At 33.2% G+C, this 23902-nt stretch overlaps 1 protein-coding gene across 1 annotated transcript; it reads right to left on the bottom strand.

Annotated features, from left to right (window-relative positions):
- Positions 1-6248: 6248 nt before the first annotated feature.
- On the bottom strand, positions 6249-7280 carry LOC110691325. The gene has a single exon (XM_021868245.1). It carries the CDS (start codon positions 7196-7198, stop codon positions 6611-6613), a length of 588 nt encoding a protein of 195 aa, XP_021723937.1. The 5' UTR covers positions 7199-7280; the 3' UTR covers positions 6249-6610.
- Positions 7281-23902: the final 16622 nt, after the last annotated feature.

The raw sequence follows: 23902 nt of genomic DNA, 5'->3' as shown, positions 1-23902 counted from the left end.
CATCAAGGATAACTACCTTGGCGTGTGCCCAACACACGCATCAACGAATAAGCACCAAGTAGTCTGACCACACAAACAATACTTGTGCATGCTCAACTAACATACCATTTCGCCAAGCATTGCGTCGCTCCCCAAACAACGCATCGCTTCGCCAATCGACGTGGTACTTAGCAAGCATCACGTCGCTTGGCAAGCATCGTGTCTCTTTGCTCGTTGTCAGTGCTTCGCCCAAGCATCGCAACACTTCCCAAGCGTCGTGTCGCTTTGCACCACAACCGAACCCCAAACGACACTTCGCACAAGCACGCACCATACCGCAATGTCCAATGGACAACAGTCAACCATATGACCTAGTAGAAGTACCATAACATGTACCATTAAGATAGTGTCGTTTCACACACAAACCGTAGCTTTAAGCCAAGTATCAAAGCACCTATGCGTGCTACGGCACCATAGCCTACGCACCGCATGGCCCCAACCTAAGTCACGCATCCAATCGTACTAAGTATCAAGCCAACAACCGTGCCAAGGTCTACCATGCCCCATACCATGCTAGCACCATACCCCTTTGCCCAAGCCAAGGAGATACCTATGGCTGCACCCAGCCATAGGAGGCATTCACCCCCTAAAGAGCTTTATTTTGTTCTAGGCTTCAAATACTAGTGAACACTGGAATGACAGTAACACAATAATGGGACCTTTGGCCCATCCATTGGAACCAAAGATAGCCCATAGGTACTTAGTTAAATAACATATCATATATATAATGCTACAAACTTACAAACGACACAATTAACTACACCATAGAGTTAACAATACTATTTTCAAGTATTTACAAGCGCACCCGCGCATCATACCCATGCACGATTATTAAGGGTCTTACAAACCTCCCCCACTTAAAATCTTTGACAACCTCGTCAAACGTACACAACAATAAAAGCATACTAAATTAATCCAACATAAAATAGTAATACTAACCAAATGTACAACACCAAGTGATGCACACTTAACCCTACAACAAAATACTTAAACAATATTGCTACAAGTTAGTATTTGTTTAATTATTAGGTATACATTTAATATTTCATTTTTCCCTCGAAAAGATATATACATATATATATTTTTTAAATAAAGGTATTATTGTTTTGTTATTTAAGTGTTTTTTTTTTGTTTTTTTTTTGTATATAGTATATCAATGAAAAATTATGGCTACAAAATATTATTATGGACACAACACATGTACTTCTGTAATAATCTTGGTGATTACTTTAGTATTTTACTCTTTGACTATGATATTATAAATACATTTGATGTCGTAAAAAAGTATTAAAAAAAATAAATTAATATGATGTGCTCTAATTTTTCAAAGCTTTTATAGAAAAATTTGATAGAAAGGTATTTATATGTTCACTTTTTTGCGACGAAGGACCTTTTATGTTCAAAGTTGTGAAAAAGGTCCTTATAAATCACTTTTGGTATGAGGAGGGACTTTAATAATGTTGGAATATGACCATTAACTTTACTTTTCCGACGTATATAGACAACAAAAATTACTATTGGCTAAGAGAGTACTAAGTGTCATCGCTTTTCCACGATATTTTTTAAAAAAACCTTACCTAAGGAAATTAATTTATATGTACATAGAAATCATAAGTTACTAATTCCCTTCTCACATATAAACCACCACTACCAGCCTTAGCCACCTCAGTTCATTCCCTTCCCCACTATCGACCTAGTCAAGGCCTTCACTGCCACCCCCATCGCGCCTAGACCCTTGCTCCTCGCCTATGCAGGTCGCCGCCCCTCCCCCTACCCCGTGTCATATCCTCTAAACCACCACACCCCCTTCCCTCCCTCAAAATTCCTAAACCAACCTTCCCCCGATGCAAAACCCCCCAACCGCCCCTCCCCTACCCCAAAACCCTAGTGACTAGGGGTTTTGAGTGTCGAGGGACGGGCGATCGAGGGCTTAATCGATGGGGGGAAGGGCCTTTTAGGGATATCGGGGGGAGGAAGGGGGTTACGGGATAGGGTATGTGGTGTGGAGTTTAAGGGGGCGAGAAAAGGGGGCAACGGGAGGGGTGGTGCTAGAGTAAGGGGGTCTGGCATGGTGGGTTAAACTTGGTAGGATGGGGAGGGGACGGTAATGGTAGCGGAAAAGTGTGGTGGTTTTTTTTTTATATTTCTAAATTTTGTATTTTATTTTTACTTTTTTACCAATCATGGTGCCAAAACGTGCATATAACTTGTTATAATAAGTTGGATGACCATTTGGGATCATATTGATAAAATTCGCATTGTAGTTTGGATTATTAAAAGAAAAACCAAATTTAGGATTATTATTGGTAGATTAGGTAACGTACGGATTATTATAAACAATTTTTCCGACTTAATATGAAAGTTTAATATTAGATATATGAATTTGTGATAGCTAACCAGTGTATTTCCTCGGCAATGTTCTAATTATTGTTTAGCTATTCCCTCTGTCCCATAATACATTACACATTTCAAATATTACATACATGTCAATGCATTCGTTTGACTTTATTTTTATATAAATAAATGTTAATAAAAATTATTTTACAAATTACATAATGAAACTTTATATTAAAACATACAGTATCTAACAACCTATTTTAGGATATTTAATATAAAATATATATTTAATGATATAATATACAGTACAAAATATATATTTTTATGATAAAATATAGGGTTTTTCTACATTATAACGCTCTAACTTTCCGTTTTCCACAATGTGCCCCCGTTTTTTAGAAATCTACACTGTAACCCCAAAATACATTTACCGTGAAACCTAATGCATGAATAGTGAAAAAAAGCCCAACTTCTCATGTATTATGGGTCGGAGGGAGTATTAATAAATGAAGTTAGTTAATTTTCTTGAAAATTGACATAATGATAAGATATAAGCAAAAAATATTATATGATACATAAATAAGACTGATAGAATTAGTAGATTAAAAATAATGAGATGATCATACAAGTACAAGATGTGTTACATTAATGGGCTGCTTACATTTAAGCAGATTTATTCAAAGAAACAAAAGTAGATCGAAACATAAAGGATAAAACACAAACATATATATTTGGGGAACAATCTTAGGGTTTTATTAGGGTTTCCTTGTGTTATAAAAGGACCCTTTAATTGATCGTTTAGATTATACCTTTTATGAGCAATTAGATTTAGGACTCCTTGTATTATTCTATCGTTCTTTCTCCATTATAGTGAAGAAGCTCTTGAATCCCCCACCCGTGGATGTAGGTTTATTTTGAACGAACCACGTAAATCCTTGTGTTGTTTGTTTATCTTCTTTATTGCTTTTCTCGTTCTTATTTTTCTTTGATTTGTTCCGCATTAATCAAACACAATTACACCCTTTATTTTCTAACAAGTGGTATCATAGACAAGGTTTTAAGTTCTTAAGGTTTAGGTGTTTATAGATTAGTTTGATTAAGTTATGCCAATGAAATTTGATATTGAGAAATTCGATAGGCAAGTGAACTTTGGCCTATGGCAATTGAAGATGAAAGACATCTTGGTTCAAAGTGGCTGTCACAACGCTCTTGAAGGTGTATCCAAAAAGCCTTCGGGCATGATGGTAGATACGTGGGAGGAGATCGATTTGAAGGCTCTTTCAGCAGTTCAATTATGTCTCTCTAATGATGTTTTGAGAGAGGATTCCAAGGAGACGACTTCTGCGGGTTTGTGGTTGAACTTGGAGTCACTTTATATGACAAAGATCATGAACAACCGCCTACTATTCAAATATAGACTTCATGATCTTCGTCTAGAAGAAGGTAAACCGCTTAAGTCTTATTTAGATGAATTCTTCTCTATTATTATGGATTTGAAAAACATCGATGCTGAGATCGATGATGAGGATATGGCTATTAGGCTGTTATGTTCTTTACCGCCTACATATAAGCAATTTTGAGATACTTTATTGTATGGTAGAGATGATTTGAGTTTGGAGGATGTTAAGGATGCCTTAACTCAAAGATATTTAATTGACAATAATTTGGTTAATCTAATAATCCTGCTAAAAAAAATGCTTTAGTTTCTCATGGTGGTAATAAGAATTTTGGTAAAGGAAAAGTTTGACACTATTGTCATGTGAAGGGTCATATCAAAGCCGAGTGTTGGAAATTTAAGAAGAAGAATGAGGAGAAGTCCAATGAGGACAAATCCTCAAATATTGCCAATACCGACGATGATGATGATTATGCACTTTAGGGTTACGAGCTTTGGGGTTGCGGTTTCTACAATCTCTTCATCACAAGTTCCCCTTTGAGATCTCTTGGTAAAACGATGAACCGTGTGGATTTTTGGTATGTAGTCTATGATAGATTGTTTTTTTTTCGTTTGTAATAAAGTAGCAATCTTGGTTATGCATTAGATTTTGTTCTAATTATGCTATTTCTTATCTCAATTTTGGTACTTTTGTGATTTACTAAGTACAATTGCAATTTAGAAATTCTTGATGTAATTTTTTATTTTTCTAGAATTGCTGAAGTTTTTTTAGTTTGATTTTTTTTTAGATGAAGAAGTGTTTGAAGAGAGTTTGGTCAATTTTTGATAAGCATGCTTGGCGTTGGGACATCATACACTCAATCTAGGCCATGTGATGGTTTTGTGAATGGAAATTTTGTGTTCGGAGACGCACCGGTTCACAAGTTATGGAAGATGTCCGTTTACTGATAGCCTAATGTGAGTAGGCTTTTGGAGTTTTGTTTAAGGTGGAGGTTTTGTGTTTTATTATGAGCATTACTTCTTGGTTTTTGGTTCAAGGTAGAGTTACCTTGTTTTTTGGTCGATTTTAAGTCAAGGTGGAGATTGTTAAATTGTGACTCGAAATCTAGTAGGGCTGAATTTGAATGCTTATATATCTCATTTGCAAATGATTTTGAGGTGATTCAAGTTGGAGGTGATAGCTTGGTTCAAGAGCTTTCCAACGATAGGTCGTATGCCCAATTCCGATAAGAAACGAGAAAGTTATGACTGTTTTACGAGAACCTAACGAAGTTGGAAATTTGCAACGAGGCTGCGAGCTATAGCTCTATGCGAATGAGCTATAGCACGGCCCTATGAGGACTTGCGGCAAGCATGAACTAGCTTCCGAGCTATAGCTCGGTAGTTAGGTTATTCTAGGATAATTGATGGAATATTTCCTAAAATTATATCTTTTCTATGACGGCAATTTGAGTATACTTGGGGAATAATCTTAGGGTTTTATTAGGGTTTCCTTGTGTTATAAAAGGACCCTTTAGTTCATCATTTAGATTATACCTTTTTTGAGCCATTAGATTTAGGACTCCTTGTATTATTCTCTCGTTCTTTCTCCATTATAGTGAAGAGGCTCTCGAATCCCCCACCCATGGATGTAGGTCTATTTTGACCAAACCACGTAAATCCTTGTGTTGTTTGTTTATCTTTTTTATTGCTTTTCTCGTTCTTAATTTTCATTGGTTTGTTCCGCATTAATCAAACACAATTACACCCTTTATTTCCTAACATCTGTTCACAAAAAAACCTAAAATATATTATGGTCTAACCTAATGCATGAATAGTGAAAAAAAGCCCAACTTCTCATGTATTATGGGGGGAGTATTAAAAAATGCTGAAGTTAGTTAATTTTCTTGAAAATTGACATAATGATAAGCTAAGCAAAAAAATTCTATGATACATAAATAAAACTGATAGAAGTAGTAGATTAAAAATAATGACATGATCATACAAGTACAATATGTTTTACATTGATGGGCTGCTTACATTTAAGCAGGTTTATTCAAACAAACAAAACTAGAAGCATAGATATATGAATTTGTGATAGTTAACTAGTGTGTATCCTGGGCAATGATCTAATTATTGTTTAGCTACTCCCTCTGTCCCATAATACATGACACATTAAAACATTACATACATGTCAATGCATTCGTTTGACTTTATTTAAAATAATTAAATGTTAATAAAAATTATTTTTAAAATTATATAATGAAACTTTATATTAAAACATACAATATCTAACAATCTATTTTAGGATAATTAATATAAAGTAATATTTTATGATAAAATATACAGTATAAAATATATTTTTTTATGATAAAATATAGGGTTTTTCTACATTATAACCTTCTAACTTTCCGTTTTCTACAATGTGCCCCCAATTTTTAGAAATCTACAGTGTAACCCCAAAATACATTTACCGTGACACCTAATGCGTGGATGGTGAAAAAAATTCCAACTTCTCATGTATTATGGCTTGGAGGAAGTATTAATCAATGAAGTTAGTTAATTTTCATGAAACTTGACATCATGATAACTACTTGATAAGCTAAGCAAAAAAATTCTATGACACATAAATAAGACTGATACAAGTAGTAGATTAAAAATAATGGGATGATCATACAAGTAGTAGATTAAAAATAAGCTGTTTTACATTGATGGGCTGCTTACATTGATGGGCTGCTTACATTAAAAAAGTAGAAGCATAGATAAACCACAAACATACACGATAAAATAGAAACGATTGATAAGCATCAGCAAGTGAAGTGCAACACTGCGTGCGAGTGGAAGCGTGAACTTGGCTAATTAAGCAACAAGAATAGGATTAAAAGGAATATCTTGGTTGATGTTGGCAACAACGGTGTCATAGAAAGCAAGTTTGGAACACTTGGGAGCTTGATTTGGGAATAACATGTAGGGGAAGGCTGGACTGTTACCTTGGTCAGAAATAAACATAAACAACTTCAAGTTAAAAAGTCCATAAGAGGCTTCGGCACCGGTTATGGTCATGAGGGGACCAAATGGTGCTGCGTCGAGCCAAGGGAGAAGCTTAACATAGAGTTGGACAGTCACTCCCTTAACTTCGCTCAGTTTGTCATGTGATAAGACCGCCGATATCTGTTCTGAGCACTTGAGTACATTTTGAATAGCACCCAGTTCGTTAACCACGGTACATTTACCACGCAAGTTAATATTTAACCTGATGGAGTTTTGGTTGACAGGATCGCAGCTGAAGCTCACAGCATCACCAGGGAAAATCGAGGGCGGTAACCCATAATACTTCAAGATCCCAGGGATCGTTGAAGCAGGGCAGTGGGCATGGGCGGAGGACAGTGTTAGAGCAAGAGTAATTGCGAGGAGAGCGAGGGAGATAGTGGCTGTTTTTGGAGACATTTTCGTTATTGGAACACTTTGCTTATTATGTTTATGTTTATGTTGGATGTTTTAATTGGTGTTGAACCATGCACTTGATGCTACTCATTTTATAGATGGGAAGATTAAGCTAATAAGCTAAGGCATCCACTCCTTGCTAACTTGCCTCTTGGATAGGATGTAGTCCCCCACTTTCGCTAGCTAGCGTTGAAAATATTAAATGAACTGAATTAAATGTGAATAGACCTTTTTTTTTGTATTCTTTGACAATTATCACCTACTCCGGCCGTCCCATAATATTGTTCTTATTTTTCTACTTTGGAGTATCAAAATGTTGTTCCTGTTTCTATTTTTGGATAGTATGTAAATACTATTATACTCTCACTTTTCTAACTTTATTCATTGTACTTCCTAATTTACCCTTGAATTTTGCACATGCTTTGTACTTTTTCTACTTTCCCTCTTTAACTTTTGTCCATGATTGTACCTTTTACTTTTAATCAATGTAATTTATCCACTTTTCCTCCTATTTTTTAAATACTGTGAAGAAACACAAACAGGAACTATATTACGGGACGGAGGGAGTAAAATTGTTGTTGTTTTATGAATTACCACCTAAAGTATTATATTTTGTCAAAAAATACTTGTGTATTATTCTGTTATTCTGAAGTGAGGGATAGCTCAAGTGCTTAGAGCTTCCTACTCGATTTTAGGAGATCCTGATATCGATTATCATCCCCTTCATGTGGCTCTTTAAACACTAAAAAAATATAAAAAAAAAATATTATATTGCTCACTTGCCTATTAGATTGATCCACTATTTTCTTACACTCCCTCACAACAACGTTCTTTATTCTCTCTCCATATTACAAATAATTTTAAAGAATTTTTGTGAATAACTACCTTAAAGTCGGTTTTTGTGAAAAACTACCTGATTAAAAAATATTGTAGGAAACTACCTTTTAAACAATTCAATAGATGTTATAAGAAACTACTTTATAATACAATTAATTTTGTAAGAATCTACCTTTCAAACAATTAATGTTGTAAGAAACTACCTTTTGCTGAATTATTGCATTAAATAAGAGAAGTTCATGTACCCCCGAGGTTATAGAAAATGCACCATATACCCCTGAAAACTTTTAAATGCACTTTGTACCCTTAAGGTTTGTATAAAATTGCACCAAATACCCTTGACCTCATAGTAAATGTTAATGTTCACTACTAAAATTCAGCCAAATTGCGACCGCCTCAAACGGTCGCAGAAAATAGCAAAAACGGACACAAAATATAATTGCGGCCGTCAACGGTCGTAACATGGCGGTCGTTATTCTCTTGGTCGCAAAAAAAAAATTACGACTGTTTGACGGTCGTAGATTTTTTGTGACCGTTTTTACTATTTTCAACGATTGTGAAGAAAACGGTCACAAATATTAATAATTGCGACCGATTTATGAAACGGTCTCAAATCTTGAAATTAGCGACCACCATAAACGGTCGCTAAAAGTTTTGAAAAAACAAAAAAAAAAAAAAAGGAAAACAGACCCAGATCCACCGAAACTAGATCCCACCTACCCAAGCCACCACCACTGCCCACCCTAAAAAACCATTATCCGCCGCCCTCTACCCACCACCACCTTCGCCCACCTTCAACCATCAATACCCACCACCACCCTAAAGGAGTTGTGTCTTCGATAAGTGCAATTACTAGATATATCAAGGATCACTATTATGGAGATAATAAGTTCATTCTATAGGGTCGTCAATGTTTGGTGCTAGATATGACAATTGATCTTTGGGCTAGCTTAATGGCCCAAAGCCTTATAGATTGAATCCTACAAGGTCACACATAAGAGTATTGGGTTAAACAAGTTAGAGGCCCATTATTGGCCCTCATAAGTTCATGACATACCATGTTGATAATTGGGCATGGATAGTTAGAAGATTCTAATGGGTTTTGGACTTGACATGGTTTTATTTCTAGATATGATCTATAAATATAAACCATGCCTAGGGTTGCATGACAGAACAATTGACATACAGTGAATTGTCACACAAGAAACCAGTTTTCCCAAAAACCCTAACTCTCTCTATCTCTACTCGGCCCTCTCTCTCTCCTCCCTTTCCGTACGGCCCTCCTCCCTGGGTGGCGCGTGTGGTGGCGCGTGGGTGGTGTTGTGGTGTGTTCGTGGCTCAAATCTCCGTTGAAGGTTGATTGAAGTGTTCAGTCACAACTAACTAGCATTAGTGGAGGTTTAATCCATGCTCGTGGACTAAGTAGAGGAATCACGCTTGGGGTTCTTTATCTCCCATTGTTCTTGCTCGATCGCATGTGGAATCACGCTTCAAAGGTACGATTACATGTTCTTTATGTTTATGCATTAGATCTTGGGATTAGGTACTGTATGAATATGATTCATGTTTTTCCGCTGCGTAGTACCTATAATTCCCTACAGTGGTATCAGTTAGCCTATTGCATTTACCCATATTGACTATAATTCTTTGATAGTCCACAATTTTAATTCAATTAAGAGGGAGAATAGTTTAATTATGGTTCAATTATTTTTTTTAATGTGATTAAAATTTTGGAATCAATTAAATGTGATTTAATTATGCTCAAATAGCCATGAAGATGACCATTTTTAGCCCTAATATGTTTGAAAATTTCAAACCCCCTAACCCTAAATTTTGAATTTTTCGAAAATCCTAGCCCTAAAATATGATTTTTGTGCTTGATTTTGATTTAATTCGGTTTATTTTATGATTTATAATTTTAATCGGATTGATTTATGCATAAAAATGTTTTATGTATGATGATCAATTTAATTTTAAAAGTTAAAATTAAATTGGGGATTAATTTCATGAAGAACCCTAATTTCAGGATTGAATGTGATTTAATTTTGAAATTAATTGGACCACATTAATATTAATTTAATTTTACAAAATATGTTTTGTTTTATTTAAATTAAAAATAAAAAAAACAAAAAGGTTTTTAGCAGCGGCAAACGCGGCTGGGTGGCGCAGCCACGGCGGCTGCCGCTACAGGTGGTCCGGAGGGAGGGGCGAGGTAGGGCAAAAGGACGGATCAGCAACGACAGCACCGTGCAAGGGTTGCGCGGCACTGCTGCTGTGCACTGCTGCAGAGCAGCGTACACCTCACGGTGTACGGCCACCGTGGCCGGCTTTGGCTGGCCACACCACGGTGGCTGGTGCACGGTATTAAAAAAAAATTATTTTATTTTAAAAATATTTCAAGATAAATATGATTTATTTTGGATAAGATAAAATATTTTGAAAATATGATCTTTTATTTTGAAAGATAAATTTGGTTTTATTTGGATAAAATCTTTTATTTTAGGATAAAATCAAATATTCAAAAGTTGTTATATTTGATATTATCTATATTTAAAGTTGTTATATTGGTAATTATCCATAATTAAAGTGGTTAATTTTGGATAAGATTTGTTTGGATATTCTGAGCATATTCCAAAAGGATAATAATTGATTTAAATAATGTGATTATCCCATAATTAATTTTGGATATAGTTGATTTAAAATTTTGTGATTGGCTAGTAATTAGGATAGAATTTCCTAACTTTGTTAGGATAATCTTCGAGGATAAATATGATTTATCTTTTAAGATTAAAATAAGATTTGATTCTATCTCATGACTAATTTAGAATATATGATATTTTATTGATGGTCATGAATAATATATGACATTATCTAATAACATTAATTAAAATATGAGATATTTTGGTGCCATGTTTCCTTAATTGTGAACATTCGATGTTGTAGTTTAGGAAAGCATGATGTGTGATTTATTATGTGGCAATTTTATAATATATGATGTTATTTATTGCTATATAATGACTAGTATGGCCCAGTATATTACTAAATACGTTCTGCGCATCGTGATGTATTTTTGTAATCTTAGTACGGTCTACGTACCGATAAAGTATTTTTGTAATTTTATTTCATTTTATTTAAGTAGTAGATAGAATAGAGTAAAATTACAGCTTGCAGCTAATCCAAGAAGTCCATGCAGTGAAGGCCCAAAGGAGCAAGATGGATGAGATCCATGAAGGTTCAAGTGGGAGCATTTACTTTATTAGTTTTCTTAGGATTAGGGGTCATGCTATGTCTTGTTTATGCATTCAGTTTATTATGCATGTTAGATTTTATTGATGTTTTGTGATGATGCGCTAGAGTTCACTATTTAATCACAACATAATAAATCTAGGCCCTAGTAATATTGAGGTTGCTTTTCCAATTAAAAACCCGATGAAACCTTCGATATTTATGACAAGTCATGCCTCGGCTGGGTGTCATACTATATCTTAGGGGAGTGGGGGTAAATCACGTTTTACACTTTTAATTGGTTTTACTCAACAAGGTTACCTAAAGAGTTTAGAACCTTGAAGCTAAGGGTAATAATTAAACATGTGGTGGTTAATTATTCAACCAAGAATTACAAAGAGTTGTAATCAGTAAAGAGTTTACTCACCTTGAAAAGGCAATACTTGATGGTAGGGCCTCAGTCCGGTCAATTATTACACAAATAAAGGATCTTGGAACCATTTTATTCAATAGGGATCAATTAAAATTGAATAAATGCTTTAAAGTTGCCAATTTAATTCGCTTATGACACTTTAAAATTTTTATTAAACATAATTGAATTTTCCGTTTACTTACAAGTAACATGTCGTTCTAATTTTATTATTATATATAATCTCCTCGATTGAAAAAAAAGTTCAGAAACATTCTCAAAAGGTTAAAAGATAATCCATAAACCTATATTCCAACTTTGCTAAGATGGTTCTAAAAGGCAAGTTTTAGAAATCCATGTCACATGTCTAAGGTTGGTTTTATTCAAAATGTTTGAGTAAAATGCCAACACATCTTCATTTTGAAAAGTGTTTCAAGGGATATAATGAGATGGGAGGTACAAACCCTCTAAAAGACAAGTACAGAAGTCCAATAAAATATCTTATCTTCAATATGATTGAATATAAGAAAGTGAATGGAAATCTCTATGATCAAAAGTTGATAAAATGACGCTATTCTTCATCCATTTTATATAAGAGTTAAATAGTTGATTAAACTCTAATATGAATGATGATTAAATAGACTTAGCAAAATCATGAAATGTGCTTAAAGTAGTTAAGAAAAGTATCATTTTGAACCTAAGAGAAGTGTTCTAAGTGGCTCAAATGGGAAAGGTTTAGGAATATATGAGGATTGCATTAAGAAGTTATAGGCCAAGAAATGCAAACAAGTTGCTACTTCTCAAACCTAGAACCAATTACATGCTAAAAACTGTTATGAGTAACAAATATTTCAAATTAAATGGACCAATTCCAATTGATTAGAAACTACCTCATATAGTTGGAAGGTAAAAGAATGGAAGTGTTCCAATTTACGAAGTATATTATAGAAATTGATTTAGCACATTGCTACTTCTTGGACATATGATGTCTTGTTTAGTTCTCTCTCATTGACAACGAGGTTGAACTAAATAAAGAAGTATGGCTAAGGGAGAAATAAATCTACAAGTTTAGAAGCAAATGTTGTTACTTCACTAGTAGAATCTACAATTCTGGAAGCAAAAGTTGCAACTTTACAAGTAGAACCTATATTTCACCTTACCTTGTTATTGGCTAAAATTAAATAAATGTTATTCATTCTTGCCATTATCAAAACACCATTCAATATTAGTAATGACTAAGCATCGAAGATTCAAAAAACATGGAATAAATGTTATTCTATGCTTCATTGAGTCATATTGTGTTTTGAAATTGCTAAACAGGTTTAAAGTTCTATATGATAGAAATAATTAAACCATTTCTATATATATAAATTATCTCTAATATGTTAATTAATTCGAATGAAAAATGAACATTGCATGCGAAAGATCCAAAGGGATGGACTTTCAATATCATTGGATTATGAATCCATTGATATATGTAAATATCATTCTAATTTGAAAGTATTGACAAAGTCACCATTTAGAGAAATGATGATGAGAATTCAAAGTCGAATACATATCGATGTAAGAAAACCAAAGGTTCAAAGGCAAGAGATGGACAATGAAACTTCATTTGTGTTATTATCACATGTGCTTAGTTGAAGCATAATGAGTGAAAATTTTGAAAAGTTTAAAATGTTCAGTATGAAGTTCAGTATCAACTTGACAAGATAATGATTACATTACAATATGATTGTAATTGTGAAAATTTAAGTCAAGACATATACTTGGCAACACATTCAAAATATTGCGATATGATCGTAATAATGAGAATTTAAGTCAAGACCTTGATGAACATCCAAGAGTTGTGAAATCGTTTTACGACAAACTCCGAAAGAAAACCTTGTGAAGTGTTTATGAAGGGAGCTATCAATCTATATAAGATATATTTTGATAGTGGACAAAATTACCTATCTTCCAACCATTATTCAGGGGATATACTTTTAAGATAAGCTACAAAACTAAACATACCTACATAGGTCAAATCAAAATGTAGCAAAGGCTTCATATGTGATATGGATAAGAAAAGTTCTTATTAAGTTTTTTTACAAAGCAAGGAATAAATTTTGTATTAAATAGTTTAATGCACGATCAATTCCTATACAGAGCACAGGGTACTACTACACAAATCATACTTAGCACAAAATGTTTGTTGCTCAAGTAGGTGCCCTTATGAAAATTGTTCCAAAAGGTCAAGTGGAAGTAGTGTAAATCTTGACAGAGTTCGAGAAAAGCAACAACCAAACATGGTTCAAACCATGGTTGGTTCACCCTATGCTAGAAATTTCCCCCCTCAAAAAGGAAAGTGGGAGTATAAGAATCTTAAAAAGTTCGAGAGCCTTGAAAAGTTCAAGAAAAGTGAATTCGAAAATCTTGAAGAAATTTGAGAAGTAATCGAATCAAAGCAACAATATGAGCATGATTCACCTCATGTTACAAGTGAAAACTCATGGTCTCATTAAGTGTAATGGGAATATTAACCATGTGTCGAAGGTAGTACATTCCAAGTGCACATCCTCAATTGTCGTTTCTCATTGAAAACTAACAAATTTGTTGTATAAGTTTCAATTGTTGCATCAAAACCCACAATGATGACTAGCATATGTAAAACTTAGTCAAAGAAATATAATTCCATATTGATTAAGAGTTCTAAAATATTCATTTTAGAACATGATGATAATGCAAGTAATAAATATGATTTGACAAGTTATAACTCCAAGTGGTTAAAAAACCAGGAAATCTGAAATAGATTCTAAGTCTATAAGCAAGTGTATGACACTTGAATAATTTGCATAATTGAGTAAGACTCATTGTAAGAAAAGTAGAGAAGAAAGAAAAGTGTTTTCTTACTAAGCAAAGACTTGTTAAAGGATTCAACAAATTCATAGTATGACTATGACTACGATGAAACCTTTACATTAGTCATCTTGCAAAGGGTGTTTCCCGGTTATTTCAGAAGTTGAGTGGGAGCTTTGGTTGCCACAAGATTGGATAGAGCCTACCTATTTAATTAGGAATGTGTCTTGGCCCTTGAAGAGGGAGAATTCAGAAAATGCATGGTCGTGCTCAAATGGATTACATAGTAACCATTTGTTTTGTAATTCTCACTCAGTTTTCAAGAAAAGATTTGTAGACTAATATGATCACGACATGAGATGCAATCATATTATCAAATCGACACACATTGACTTAAGGAATTTGAATATTGCGCACTTGTCTCGGAAAAGTGGGAGATTGAAGGAGTTGTGTCTTCGATAAGTGCAATTACTAGATATATCAAGGATCACTATTATGGAGATAATAAGTTCATTCTATAGGGTCGTCAATGTTTGGTGCTAGATATGACAATTGATCTTTGGGCTAGCTTAATGGCCCAAAGCCTTATAGAGTGGATCCTACAAGGTCACACATAAGAGTATTGGGTTAAACAAGTTAGAGGCCCATTAATGGGCCTCATGAGTTCATGACATACCATATTGATAATTGGGCTTGGATAGTTAGAAGATTCTAATGGGTTTTGGACTTGACATGGTTTATTTCTAGATATGATCTATAAATATAAACCATGCTAGGGTTGCATGACAGAACAATTGACATACAGTGAATTGTCACACAAGCAACCAGTTTTCCCAAAAACCCTAACTCTCTCTATCTCTACTCGGCCCTCTCTCTCTCCTCCTGTCCGTACGGCCCTCCTCCCTGGGTGGCGCGTGTGGTGGCGCGTGGGTGGTGTTGTGGTGTGTTCGTGGCTCACATCTCCGTTGAAGGTTGATTGAAGTGTTCAGTCACAACTAACTAGCATTAGTGGAGGTTTAATCCATGCTCGTGGACTAAGTAGAGGAATCACGCTTGGGGTTCTTTATCTCCCATTGTTCTTGCTCGATCGCATGTGGAATCACGCTTCAAAGATACGATTATATGTTCTTTATGTGTTATGCATTAGATCTTGGGATTAGGTATTGTATGAATATGATTCATGTTTTTCCGCTGCGTAGTACCTATAATTCCCTACACACCCACCCACCCTTAACCAAAAAAAAAAAATTTATCAAAAAAATCAACCCTGAAATTGAACCGACAAAAACATCCAATTAAACACACAAAAACAACCCATATAATTTCGAACAAATTTACAAAAATCAAACAAAAAATCGAAAAAAACAACATAAATTAATTAAAACAATTTAACCCACAAATAAAATGCACAAAAATTAAATAAAAATCAGCAAAAAATACAAACACAAATCAAACCCACAAACACTAAGCAAAATTTGAACATAAATTCAACTCAAAAAAAACCCACAAAAATTCAAACAATCACACAATTTCGACAAAAATCGAACCACTATTTGATCAAAATCAACAAAAATTCGAACCAAAACTCAAACAAAAACATACAAAAATCGAACCAAAACTCAAACAAAAACACAAACAAAATTCGGAAAAAATTGAACAATCATGGAAATTAGAGAACAAAATAAAACAACAAAAACCGAGAATAAACAAAAATATAATAAAAATTCAGAGAAGAAATACATACCTTTCACAAAACTTCTTCCTCTTTAGGTTTATATGGTCAAATTCGACCATAAAAACTCCAGATCTGGAATTTTTATGGTCGAATTTGACCATTAATACCAAACTTTGACGAAAATACAACACCACAACTCATTAGTTAACAAAAATCCTAAGAAAAAGATAAAATGAAGAAGAAACAAAGAAACTGAGATGGAGGAAGGTGAGGAAGAGAACGAGAAGGAGAAGAGGAAAGAGTACGGGAGGAAATCTAGAGAAAGAGAAAGAGAATTAGAGAGAGGAGGAACTTGAGAAGGAAAGAGAGGAGATACGAAAATGAAGAAGTAGCGGCTGTGAAAATATTAGGGTTAGGGGTAGTTTCCATCTCTTTTATACCCTATTTTAAAAATTAAAAAAAAAAAAACAATTACGACCGCTAAAACGGTCGCAAAATTAGAAATCTGCGACCGTTTTAGAGGCGGTCACATATTCTGACATTTACGACCGTCTCTTTGACGGTCGCTTGATTATGACATTTACGACCGCCTCTTTGAAGGTTGCAGGTTATGACATTTACGACCGTCTTTGACGGTCGCAACCGATTTAATTTAATTTAGAATTATTTTTAATTGTTCAAACATCCTAGAGATCGTTTAAAAGGCTAAAAAAGGGTCGCAAAACGGACGCAAATTTGCGACCGTTGTCAAAGAAGTCGTAATATTGCGACCGCATAAAAACTGGTCGCAAATTTCATAATTTGCGACCGTTTTTCAGACGGTCATAGAAATACGGTCTCAATTTAGTCAAATTTTAGTTGTGGTTATTAAATTGAGACTCTCTAAGCATTAAATTATATGAAACTATTATAGTGTAATGTTAATTTAATGCTAAATCATTTAAGTATAAGTAAACTTAATTAATAAGCAAATTCTAACACCCAAAAGTTTAGGATTTAGAATGATCGACGGAGTTTAAATTTTGATGTAATTTATGCTTTTATATTGTTTTACTACATAAATACTCCCTCCGTCCCCTTTTGACAGTTCCTTATAGGCATTTTCACGGAAATTAATAAACACAAATAAGAATAGTTAAAGTACACTTAAAAAGTAAATTAACATTAGGTATGCAAAAAAATAAAGAGAAAAAAATAATAAAAGTACATAGGAAAACAAAATTTTTATGGGAAATTTAAATTTGCACAAGTATTCTTGCAAATTGGAGGGAATTTTGGTAAAAAAAAATTAATATTAATAGTTGTTGGAAAAAACAAATAGGGTGAACATTTTGGGACTAAAATTTGCCCATAAGGAACTATCAAAAGGGGACGGAGGGAGTATAAACTATGAAATTTTGTCAAAAAACACCCGTCAAAAACACTTTTTTGTCTAAAACTACCAACTTAAAATATGTTGTCCACACCACCCGAATTTAAATTTTTGCTGTTAATGAGAAGCTGAATTAACATTCCGACATTGACCATAAAATCCAGGCGTTGACTTGGGGCACGTTACTTGCACGTGATTTCTAATGACCCCCCTTCTTTCCTTTTTTTTCCTTCGATATTTTTGGGTTCCCTCTCTTCTTCCCTGTTCTCTCTTTAATCTCCATTTTTACTTCCTAAGTTCTAAAATTCTTATCACCCATTGCTGGATAGGAGCAAAACCCTTTGAATTATCCTTAATTTGTATCCCACCTCGATAAAACATGTCACCCAAACAAAATCAACCCCACCAACCCATGCCACGATATTACCCGAAAATTAGCCCACATAGAAAATAGAGGTGGCTTCAATGGAGAACTTAGAGCTCGAGGTACGCTCCAATGGAAAATCAATTACCTAAATGATTGTACCAATTGTTTTTTTTCTCCCAAAATTGAACCACAACCCAAACCCTAGATTTACAAACAATCACAATGATTTCCATGGAAGCCATGACCAACCAAGTAGCTCCTTATGCCAATGATGTTATCGTATGGTTACCTATGGTTGTGATGATGAAGGTAGAATATGAATTCATTTGTTGCTTATTTAATTTAAAGAATTGAGTTCCTTTAATTTGGGGCAAGAAGGAAACAAAGAACATTAAATTAATCACCAAATTAAAGAAAAACAAGGGTGGGGTGAGAGGAGTAGAAGATGAAGAAAGGTTAGGAGTCAGGCTATGGAATGAATGAAGTTATTAAGAGTATATGGGTTTTAGAATATGGAGAAAGAATACAGGAAAAAAAAGGGAAAAAAAAGAAGTCACATGCAAGGCACATGTTAGGGCAACGCCGGAAAATTTAGTCAAGGTCCAATTTCTGGTGATCGGTGGCATTAATTTGACAACAAAAATTTTAATTTGGGTGGTCTTAGGCAACAATTTTTATTGTTGGTGGTTTTAGACAAAAAGTGTTATTTAATGGGTGGTTTTAGACAAAATTTCCTATAAAGTACTAAAAGTGAGTCAATGTGTGGACATGATTTTAGTTTGATAAGTCTATGATATGTGGATTTGTTAGAGGATTAGGGTTATTTGGTGCATTTATTTACAAACTTCAGGGGGTACATGGTGCATTTGAAAGTTTTTAAGGGTACACGGTGCATTTTTTAAAACCTTAGGATAGGGGTACACAAAACAATTTCCCATAAAACCTACTACCTTATAAAACCTGAATATTGTAAGTTCTTATCATGTGCTTAATTTAACAATAAGAAGTAGCATGGATTGAGGGAAATGGGGTGTAAAAATTAAAGGGTAAGTATGTAATTATGGGCTTTCACTCTTTGCCTGGATTGAGTTTAATATGTTGGGCCCGAAAAAACAAACCCTCAAATGAGGGTAATATATTACCCACCCACCCCCCCCCCCCAGTAACAATTACCTAGTAAAAAAATCATGTCTAACCTAGTGTCTCTCTTCTTCCCATATTCTCTTTCTTCTTCCTTAGTACCATCCATGGCCATCATATTGCAATCTAAATTCGAATTTGCTTTTAAATCTAGTATGAATTATGATTTTTCTTTTCATCAATAATTTGTTAACTTCGATTTTCAAGATGATATATTTACTGTAATTTTAATATTAATTTATGGTTATAAAAAAAAATATATTCACTTTTTTTAATATCAAATTATTTTAATTCTTTTTTATTGCAATTTTTACCTTTCGTGTTCTTCATTTTTTTCAATTTCGAATTTCAACTCTTTTTTTTTACATGGCCCCTGATTAATGCTCTCTCTCTTTTAGGACGAATTTTTAGATTATAATGTAGTATATATTCAATCATCTAAGTTGTTAAAATGTATTTTCATGTGATTTGTTGATAAATGTTGGATGTTTATCTTTACTAGGATTGATAATTTGGGATATATTTCATGTTTGGTAATTAGATTTAGCTTTCAAGATTTTATTGGGATTAATTAGATTTTAATATTTTATGAAAAAGAATGATTGTGAAATTAGGAATAATACGGAACACAAGAATAAACTTCCCTAGTACCAAACCTGTTAAAAACTAGTCCCCTTATTAGTTTCCCATCTAAACTTACTACCCCTTAACAAATCCCCTCCTAATCATTTACCACTTAACTATTCCCTTAAATCCAGGAGGGGCATAGAAGAGAAGGGGAACTAGGAGTTATAAGAGCATCAACACTCGTGGTATAATTTTATACCACGGTGTAAATATTCATCCAAAACTAGGTTAGAACTCGTGCGATGCACGATTATATAAAAGCCTAGATATTTTTAATTTGTACATTTTAATAAATAAATTGCTATTATATATGAATAAATAAGAATTTGTATATTTTGTAATTTTAAAATTTTTTATTTTAATCAAAATTATGATATAGTATCTGTTTAGTGTGTCTAATTCATAGTTCAATGTAGGAGATCATTTAATAGTGTGGTATTTAAAATTGTTTCAATTTCATACGATAAATTGATAGATTTTAGTTGTAATGTAAAAGTTTTTAATATTTAAATTTCAAAAATGTTAAACATGATAGCTTTCCGAACAACAAAAAAAAATGACATCATCATTGCATTTAGGCGGGAAATTTTTATTGAGAAAGCGAAACGTGGGAAATAGTGATGTTAGCAACTTCTGTTTTAGTAATAGTTAATAGATGTGTAGAAAATCCAAAATTTAAAAATTCGAATGGAATATATTTTCAAAGTTATGTTAAATAAAGTAGTTGAAAAAGGGAAAAAAATATGACATCATCCTTGCATTTTTGAGGGAAAAAAATACACAAAAAAGTGACACGTAGGTAATGATGATAACAACGGTTGTTATTTTAGTATATATATAGATAAATATGATAATTTTTATTTTATGGAACAAGCATGGCCTGTATGTTTCTACTTTGAATAGAATTTTTTTCATTATCAATAATATGTTGTGCACTAATTTTTCAAAATTATGTAGCTGTTTTTTTTATAGATTAACTAGCTTTTTGGGCCCGGGCGATGCCCTGGATAATTACAGGGAAACGAACATTAATATACGTTGTAATGTATGATTTAATTTTCTTGTAATTAAATATGCTGTTCATATTGTCATTTGCTAAATATTAATTTTTTATTCAAAAGATTGCATAAATAATAACATAGCTTGGTGGTAAAATACTTAGTTTTAGAATAATAGAGGTTGTGGGTTCAATTCTTATGGAGAATTTTTTTTTTAATTATGAAGAGTGCATGACATGGAATGAAAAACAAATGGAACGAGAGCCATCTGACATAATGAATAGTTGAATAGATGACGTGGCGTAGTAAGAAGAGTTTACGTGACACGCGAACGTTCTTAGGAACGCCTTTTAATAGTTTAGTATAGATTTGTAGAAAGGTGCTTATATATTAACTTTTTTTTCAAAGAAATACCTTATATGTTCAAGGTGGTGAAAAAGTTTCTTATAAGTCACTTTTGTTGTGAAGAGGGACTTTATGTTGGAATATGACCATTGACTTTACTTTTCCGTTGTATATAGACAACAAAAATTACTATTGGCTTTCCATGATATTTTTTTTTTAAACTTACCTAAGGAGATTATATTTATATGTACATAGAATTCATAAGTTACTATTTTCTATAATGGTAAGAAGTATATGATTGTATTTTCATGAGATTCAGTAAATGTTCAAAACTTGCGGTATTTTTTTTCTTGGGATTATTGTACTACCTCCTTTACAATGTACAACTTGATAGAAGTAGTTCGGTTGTAATGAGTCGAGACAACCGAGTGTTATCTTATTCAAGTTCATGTTTATTTCCTGAGGTGAGTCCGACCACAATCCCAAACTTTCAAAATTCTGTAAAAGTTCATCTCAAAATCTTATTGAAGTCAGCTCCTTTAGTAAACAGTTTGTGAATGGCTCGTTTATTAAACGATATGATAAAAAAGCATTTCATGAACGAACTTAATACTTCCTCCGTTTTCTTTTACTTGCAACACTTCCCTAAAAAGGAAATGTCACAATACTTGCAACACACTATAAAAGGAAAGTTACTTTAGAGAAAAACTATAATATTTCCCTTATTTAAAGCACATGACCCACTAAATTACACTCCTAACAATCACTCATTTCATTTTAAAGTGTATTATATCATGTAAACCCCACATTTCTTAAATACCGTGAAAAAGTGTGTGTTGCATCTAAAAAAACGGAGGAAATATTAAACAAGCTTTGTACTATTGACATTTAAAAATCTCAAAATAAGCATAGTAATTAAATCTTTATTGTAAACTTAAGAAATAAATTAACAATTGTGAATTAATCATAAATTTATAAAGGATTATAAGTGACAATTTATATCATAGCTACATTCCACTTACAAGAACTAAATTTGCAGTCTTTGAGATATCGCATCTAAGGCCCATCTTATTCCTTTTGGCTTATTATTTGCTGCTTCGTTAACTTTATTGTCCTCTTAGATTATGTTTCATAAATTTGTAAAAATAGAATTGAGCAATAATGGAGCTTGTTCATGAATGTAAATATTGAGTAAGCAACTCATGAACATAGATTCACGATCGAGTAGTTCATGAAGATAAATAAAAACGAATAGTTCATGAACATTAATAAATAAGATGTTCATGAACTTATATGAAAGAGCATGTCTATATTCGTATTCAAGCTCATTTATTAAACAAGCTTCAAAAATTGTTTAAACTCGGATCATTTGTTAAATACATAAACATGAACGAGCTTTAAATTACATAGTAAGTATCAGGAATTAGAATAAGGTTAAATTATATGGTATATAAAAGCATTTTATGAAAATATCAATCAATCTGTTAATCATCTTTGGCACCATTGAAGAATTGTGTTTCATGAATTGGCAACATTCTAGCGTAGGGTTTGTCTGGAAAATTATCAATCAATATTAACCATTTAGATATACTACCTTCATCTTTTTAGTTGGGACATTTTGTGAGAAACTACCTTTTAAAGTAGTTTTTTTTTTTTGCGAGAAACTACCTTATAAAAAAATGTTGTAAAAAACTACCTTATAATAGCTAAATGTTGTAAGATACTACCCTTGGTCGGAAAGTGAGAGTTGACTTAATTTTTTCCGGCGTTGACCTAGTCATGTGCCGGTCACGTAACGTTTAATTCATCTTTCTCCATTTTTTCCCCTAATTTCCCCCGAGCCTATCCATATAATACCCAAGATGAATTAAATGTCATGTGACCGGCACATGACTTGGTAAACACCGGAAAAATTTAGTCAACTCTCACTTTCCGACCAAGGGTAGTATCTTACAACATTTAGCTTTTTATAAGGTAGTTTTTTCCAACTTTTTTTTATAAGGTAGTTTCTCGCAAAAAAAATTGCTTTAAAAGGTAGTTTCTTACAAAATGTCCTTTTAGTTGACACGTTTTGACTTTAGCACTATTGACACATTCTTTTTGATCGTGTTTTGTGCATTATACGTAATAAAAAAAATATAGTCATGTGGTATCTTCTTATATTCATCACGATACATATTTTCCAAATATTGCTTATCGGTAATTAAATATATTAATGGTTAAATTTGTGCATTGGGAAACATGACTAAAGAAACGTGTCAGCTAAAAAGAAATGGAGGATGTAATAGATTTTAGAAAAAATTGGCTCAAACAATAACACAAACTATTGCTTCAATGCACTCAATATAGCACAAACTTTAGGTTGACCAATGCGTCACAAACTTTAGGGATTAGGTGCCGTAAGCAGCATAAATTATTTTTCGGTGTCAGAGATTCCACCCCCTCCCCTTCATGTGACTACTATATTCTTTGTATGTAATTGGGATTTGTCAAAGTTTAATGCAGTTCTTTTTCCTGATTTAAATTAGCATGCATGCACTTTTATCATCAATCCAAGCTTTAAAACATCAAATCAAAATAAGTTTTAGTAGGCTATGCAGGACCCCAAAACCTCTAATTTAACTCATTTCCTCATAAATGAAATGGTCAATTTGAGCACTAAAATATCTTCAAACTACAAATTCTATTTTTCTTTTTTTTTTCTCATATGATTCAGTCTTTGACAAGAGAGATTATTGAACAATTTCTTGTTAATTATTATTTATAAGAGAAGCTATTGTGTGAGGCTTAGCTTGGCTCACCGAGAGCTTTTTGAGGCAAGCCTTAAAAACACTAACCCGGCTTAGAGATTATATCATCTAGGCAATTGATGATACC

This window comes from Chenopodium quinoa, unplaced genomic scaffold (genome assembly GCF_001683475.1).
Source record: "Chenopodium quinoa cultivar QQ74 unplaced genomic scaffold, ASM168347v1, whole genome shotgun sequence".
Classification (NCBI taxonomy): Eukaryota; Viridiplantae; Streptophyta; class Magnoliopsida; order Caryophyllales; family Amaranthaceae; genus Chenopodium; species Chenopodium quinoa.
The sequence above is the reverse complement of the archived record's forward strand: the minus strand, read 5'-3'. Positions and strand labels throughout refer to the sequence as shown.

Excerpts from the sequence above, each read along its gene's own strand:
- LOC110691325 (XM_021868245.1), bottom strand. The coding sequence starts at position 7,198 with ATGTCTCCAAAAACAGCCACTATCTCCCTCGCTCTCCTCGCAATTACT.